At 34.6% G+C, this 6,933-nt stretch overlaps 1 protein-coding gene across 1 annotated transcript in view; it reads left to right on the forward strand.

The window, feature by feature from the left end:
* TM9SF3 (transmembrane 9 superfamily member 3) overlaps nt 1-5,010 on the forward strand; it is a 31,158-nt gene extending 26,148 nt beyond the window's left edge. Inside the window, exons 12-15 of the mRNA XM_075216541.1 lie at nt 15-161; nt 1,055-1,138; nt 2,283-2,359; nt 3,345-5,010. Coding sequence (XP_075072642.1) covers nt 15-161; nt 1,055-1,138; nt 2,283-2,359; nt 3,345-3,412 — 376 coding nt within the window. The 3' untranslated portion in view covers nt 3,413-5,010. The remainder of the gene's footprint in view (nt 1-14; nt 162-1,054; nt 1,139-2,282; nt 2,360-3,344) is intronic.
* The last annotated feature ends 1,923 nt before the right edge of the window (nt 5,011-6,933 follow it).

Genomic DNA, 6,933 nt, shown 5'->3' on the forward strand with positions numbered 1-6,933 from the left:
TGATTTATATCCAGGTATTTCATTTTTACTTCGTTCTGGGCGTACAAGATCTACTATGTGTATGGCTTTATGATGTTGGTTCTGGTGATCCTCTGCATTGTGACTGTCTGTGTAACCATTGTATGTACATACTTCCTACTAAATGCTGAAGATTACAGGTGGTAAGTGACTTTATAAAAAATTTAATTTTCACTGCCAGAGTGTGGTTTTAAAGTGTTATTATCTGAATGGACCTAAGGGCTCATGTACCATTGTGTTTTGCTGTAAATGAATGCTGGTTTGTGCCATCTGTTTTTCCATTCAGCAACCTGCTTCATTATCCGTTACCTAATGAATGGACCAAATCGTCAGACTTGCATTCATCTACAGCAGGGGGATATCAACGGAGGGCAAAAGTGCCATTAGGTCACTGTTGCATTTCTGCCTTGCATTGCAACTGAAGTACATGGGGTTTTTTTTGTTTTGTTTTTTTGGAGTGAAAGTTACCTAATAGTGATGATAATCCCAATCTGATCTCTGTAACTATGAGACGAGATTATTTCTAGTTGCTGTTATAGCCAAAGCCAATTTATAAAGACTCGTTTAAACACCTTCCTTATAAGACATTGTACTGCTACAGTATGCATCCATAAAATTGATTTCTCAATCTTTCTTTACTTAAACATTTTTTTTTACTCCTGTAATTACACCACTAAACAATGCAAAAGACAAAATGTCTCTTGTTCACAATAACTACGTATCATAATATTTTCAGGTGAGATTTTGCCCATGAGCAAGATGTAGCCAAACCAGAGATGAATTGATGATCTAGCTGATCCTTTCTAGTGTCCAGAGAAGTTGTGCACACATTGATCTGTAGAAATCCCTGCTAACATTATGGCACATGAACACTGTAGTGCTGCCACATATCTACTTGACATATAAGTGACATGACTTTGGACACTGCTTCATGGAGTTAAAATACTTTTCTTATATAGATACATGCACATTACATTTTCAGATGTTTGCAATATACACATGGCTTTGTTTACTATTTTTCTGTTTGTTCTTTCAGGCAATGGACAAGTTTCCTCTCTGCTGCATCTACTGCAATCTATGTTTACATGTACTCATTTTACTATTACTTTTTCAAGACAAAGTAAGTGTCTCCTTACTATGCATTTTCTCTAGACTGTCTGACTTATATTTAAACTATTGAACAAACACATTCTAATTATAAATAGTGGTGTAATATGAGGTTGAATTATTCTTTAGCACTACTAATATGTGTCCATAAAGGAACGGTGTATAGGTTACAATATTTTAAGAGGTCTATATGTGTTCATTGTAATATATGCCAATCTGCCTCTACAGAGGAATCTTGTTAAAGACTTTTGTACAAGTTATGTGGGTTCATTTTTTACTAAAATGAGAAGTGTACTGGCCACTAGTAAATTGTATCTAGATGTTTTACTGTTCATTTAAAGAAGTCCTCCCAAAACGTAATTTTGTATTTTGCAGCCATGTGAGCATCCATCCAAAACTATAGTTTAACTTCTGGCCCAGAGATCCTGTGAGATGGCAGGTCCTTCCGAAGGCTGGAGCTGTTCAGCTCTGCACTCTCTAGAGCAGGCTTTTTTTTTACAACACTGAGCCTTTGGGAATATAACAGGCAAAACCTCTGTGTATTTAAAAATGCCCATCATTGTAGCAGAGAGCAGGACTTGATGATGTAACTTGTTGTTCTGTCGAGTCACAGGTTTACTGCATCATTGGTAGGTCCAGCATTTATTTTATAATCTGGCGAGCTGCTCCCAACTAATAACTGAGTGATAGGTTTCTTGGTTGGAGTTCTGCTTTGACTGAAATTATCTAAATAAGGTTAACTAAATTTTAAATATTGGGCAGAGTAGTTCTTTGAAAGTTTAAAAGATAATTGCATTTTAATTTGTTTAATGTTTTTGCTAAATTAATATTTCACATGTATGTTTAATTCTATTGGTGCGATGGCTCTAGTCTGTAAGTTCCCCTGATATTTTCATATGTCAATGGAAGAGTCCTAATTCCTGCTGGCAGTGTGACAAGTGTACTCCAATGTCTGAAAATTCTTGTCAGATGCAAGGAGATTGTTCCAGGGTTATGGCAGTTTTGAGTGGACTTTAGCCTTTACTATGTTCAAAACACTTTACGTTGGTGCACTGTTATTTTGGTGTTTTTCTTTGAGGAAAATGTTGCTTCATATAGTAAATCTGTGTTAGTCATTGGCAAATAAACATTTTTCTTCTCATGTTTCTTCACACCAGAATGTATGGATTGTTTCAAACATCATTTTACTTTGGATATATGGCAGTATTTAGCACAGCCTTGGGAATTATGTGCGGTAAGTTTTTATGACTTGTTTCATTTTGTTCTACAGACTTTATATTAAGGTACAGTTTAGGTACAACACTTTCTTTTAATAAAAAATGATTTTGATAATACAAGCAGAATGTTTTGAAGCTGACTGTAGTTGACATATTTTATAGCATATTCTGGGCTAGATTTAAAATATACTGTTCCCTTCACTGAATGCCTTATTGGTAGCATGTCAATTTTATTGCTGGTCCTAGTGGATTGATACGGTGCATGATTATGAATATGGATTCAGGCAACACAGTGGCTGCAAGCGAGGAGTACATTGTAATTAGCCCTATATTGAGCTAAGATATTTTAAATGTAGTCTCTCTTTTTAAATTCCTTGACACATTACATGTCTTTTTGGTAAAAATATAACATAATGCCTTCTGCATGTGTTCTATTATTCACCATATGCTTTAGATGACCTATTTAAAAACTTTAAAACCATGGACAGTCAATATAGCTCATCAAGTGATTACACCTGTATGCTACTGGCTGCATTACACACTGACACTGCTTTGAAATCTGCCAAGTCCACATTCACACTTTTTTTTTTTTTTTGAAGCAGATAAAAATTAATTTCAAGGGAGTTTAAGTGTAGATTTATCAGGAATGAAGTTAAGTTCAGTCTCCTGTTTTCCCACACAGTGTTCAGAGGAGCCACTGGTTTAATGAAAAAATAAATACTGCGCAATGTTGGATATTTTTGAGAATGAAGTTGCAGATGTGCTTGTTTCCACCTAAAATACCCAACAATATACAGTGTACACACTGTATATGTGTATTTGTTAGTATGTGTAATTCAGTACTTGTGAACCATCTGAAATATTTATTATATCCATTTGTGAATTTTTAGCTTTCTCTAATTAGTAATTGGAGACATTTGAACTTTAATCTATTTTTTTGAACTATGCCTGTTTTACTTCATGTGTTTTTTTGTTTTGTTTTAATTTTTTTTATTTTTCTAGGAGCAATCGGTTACATGGGAACAAGTGCCTTTGTTCGGAAAATTTACACTAATGTGAAAATTGACTGAGGGATCCAGCGGGAATGGGAACTGTGGATCAGTTACTACTTTTGTTTTTCTGGGGTTGGGAGTGAAACATGCACATTAGTGCCAGAAGAGATTGGGTTTTAACACTGGGTACTGTGTTGGTCTCCGTTCTGTGGATGGCTTAAAATGGCATCTATTTAATTGATCCTAGTTTTCTTACAGACTGCTTTTTTTCCAACCGGTCACAGCAAATGCTTGGATTATATGCAGTAAGCATTGCTACAGTACATGGCTAATCTTCCCAAAAAACTAGCTCATAAAAGATGAATAGACTAGCTCTCTTCAGTGAAGAGGACTCACAGTTTATTTAATGCATTTGTTCCATTCAATAAATACGAGTGAAACTTGGCTGCTCAAACTAGTTGATTAGTAGTCCTCTTGGTACCTTCTAAAACACACTCTAAGATTGCTGTTCCAGGAAACCTCCTTTTCTCTAATTTCTGTTGCCTCTTAAGAAATGTATGTTTATATTTTCATTGTGGGTGTTTTGATGGTTTGCTGTGTCCAATTCACCTGCACCCATTTTATTTTCTTTAAAAATAAAATAAAGAAAAGAAAAAAAAAAAACAGGTAAAATCTGCATGTAATATAGGCTTTCTATATATTTGGACCAACTTCCAACGTATTTATCTCTGAAAGAATAAAATGAAACTGCATTTTAAGAATCCATCCAAAGAGGGCTGAAAACAACTGTTCTCAGCACTGCAATTCACTGTAAAGTGCAAAAATGAATGGAATATTTGTTTTTATGATCCATTTTAACAGAAATCCTATAGTAACTCCTTTCTTTCCAATGTTGATCTTTTGTTTTCTTGTTTAGATTTTTTTATTTTATTTTTTTCTGTTGGGGTTTCAATGAAGGCTTTACTTACAATATGAAAGGGGAAATGTGTATATAACATTAAATAATGTAACTTAGGATTAGATCCCAATTGTATTTTGATGTACAGGTTTATTACAAAGTTTTTTTTGTTTTTTTTCTCTGATATTTCGATGTACAAAATCTGTGGCGTCAGGTGGCTTTTCACATCTTGCCTGCCATTGCATGATACATTATTTTTTTTTTATTTTTTTTTTTCCTTCCCTTTTGTGTGTGTATGTCAAGCTTTTTTGTTCCCTTTCTTTCTGAAGCTCTTACACACAATTTGTAATTTAGAACATTTAAATTTTTTTGTTAATCTTGTCTGGACACTTGTGTAACATCTGAAGCATCGTGATGGCTTTAGAGTGTTCAGAAAACTGAAATAAAATTTCCAGAGAAAAACCGTTCTGGATCTAATCCTTGTTTTTATTTTCAAGTTTCATTTCAGCCTTGGAAACAGCCAGATTCTATTGCAATCGTCCTCACCGCACAATGACTGCACTTTACAGTGCAGCACTGTATGTTCTAGTGAACAAAAGGTGGCATTCTTAGAACACATACTGCTTATGTTTTTTTTTATGTCGGACTTGTTTGCACTGATGTATTCAAAATAATAACAATGCTGAAACCTTTGTTTTAATCTTTTATGTATAGTTGATTGCGTACCATATAAGGATATGTGCAGATGAGGAAATAAAGTTGATATTATGCCAGTGAATTAAGTGTGCAGTTTCAGACCCTAACCCTCTTTTTGGTGTGTATAGTTTATAATGAAATGTGTATAATTGTATTTTATGTTTAATCCCCTCTACTGATTTTAAGGGACCACTAATCCTTAAATTAAATTCTTTATATTTAAAAAGCACTATTAGTATTCAGATTGTCTGGTCAAGTTCCTAAAACTTTTACAAATACCCTTTCAGATACTCCTAGCTTTGTCTTCCAAGCAACATGCGACCGTGCACAGCAAGTATGCTGCTGTTAAAGCACTGCCAGCTAGGGATCTAGAGCTCACCATGCACTGCTGTTTGCAGGATGAAATATGCAAGCATGAATATAACCGAGAAATAATGCAGCCACCGCTCTTGTGGGGTCGCATTGCTGCCACTAAGGACAGTACATGTGGCATTGCAATGGGGGTTAATAGATCACTAGCTGGCTGTATGTTAATGGCATTTTACTTAAGTGAGTCATTTCTGAATGGTTGCTCATGCTAAAGATTTTTTTTAAATAATGCTTTATTAGTGGGTGCTGCTTACTTTTTTTTTTTTTTTTTATATATATAATCTGCACCATCTCTTACTGGACAAGTATACAAGTAGTACACAGTAAAGCCAATTTCACAACTCCAAGCTCTGGCAGGTTATGACAACATTTATACATACGTATGCAAATGTTTTTTATTAACTTTTCTGCAGAGCTAGCATTCTCCACAGGGCTTTACAATTAGGAACACACAAGACTGGGTACTAACACATTACAGGTAAAAGGACCCTGCTTGCAATCTGTAGGAAAACAGGAGTTTGAAACATGATGTTAAATGCCACTGATTGCATTTGGGAAAAGTGCTGCAAGATGCCTTATATTGGATCAGCTTGTATGTGGATTTAGAAGATTATAAATATTAACATTGCACATTAATTGTGTAAGGGAAAGTGATTTAAATATAATTAGGTATTTTTGTCATATATATTGCAGTTTTTATCTTTCTGAGAATTTTCTAATTTTTTTTAAATATATTGTTACCTTTTTAATCAATGTTCTGTAAACATAGGAATTTCAATTCTGTAAAAAAGAAATAATGACTTCAGGGCACTTGTCTGACAATTTCCTGTGTGTCACAGCAGGCTAAGTCCTATTACATATGGAGACTATTATTACTGCCCAGTGGAGATGCACCTAAGCTGCTCTCTAGAATAAAATAATGATCACATTTCCAACACATGATTTCGGGATCAAACAGAAGATTACTGCAGAGGTTTTGTCTGACAATGAACTCCTAAATCAGTGCAGAATGTACAGCCCAATTGGTTTCCATAAAAGACTTACATGGGACAATACATGAGAAACCTGTGACAAGAGGAATATATCACTTATACCTGTTCCAACTGTATTTTATTTTTTTAAAATAATGTCCAAAACTGTACTTTGCTATTTAACACTTAGGGGGGTATTCAATTGTAGCTCCGGACCGCAAAAAAACGAGCGCATTAAAACTATTACCGTTTATACGGTAAACTTGCGCGTAAAAACCGTTAATACGTTCAGCGAGTAATTACTGTATTAACGGTAATAGTTTTAACGCGCTCGTTCTTCTGGCGGCCGGAGCAACAATTGAATACCCCCCTTAAACTTGCATATTATGTTTATATGTCAGTCTAGAGCATCTTCATTGCTAACATTGGAAACAATGCAGCATCAATAATATTTAAAAAAAATCAAAACTTTTCATATACTTTGTACAGCAACATATACACCTAGACATTTGAGCCCATTAAAACAATACAATTGTAACTGATTTAGAATGCCTGTACAAAAAGTGTGCGTGTATTATGATGCGTACAAATTAAAGCAGGGGTTACATTCACAGAATTTCATAGCTTTATGCAAACACCCTGTGTATGGATAGTAGGATTTCAAT

The sequence above is a fragment of the Mixophyes fleayi genome, chromosome 6 (assembly GCF_038048845.1).
Source record: "Mixophyes fleayi isolate aMixFle1 chromosome 6, aMixFle1.hap1, whole genome shotgun sequence".
Taxonomy (NCBI): Eukaryota; Metazoa; Chordata; class Amphibia; order Anura; family Limnodynastidae; genus Mixophyes; species Mixophyes fleayi.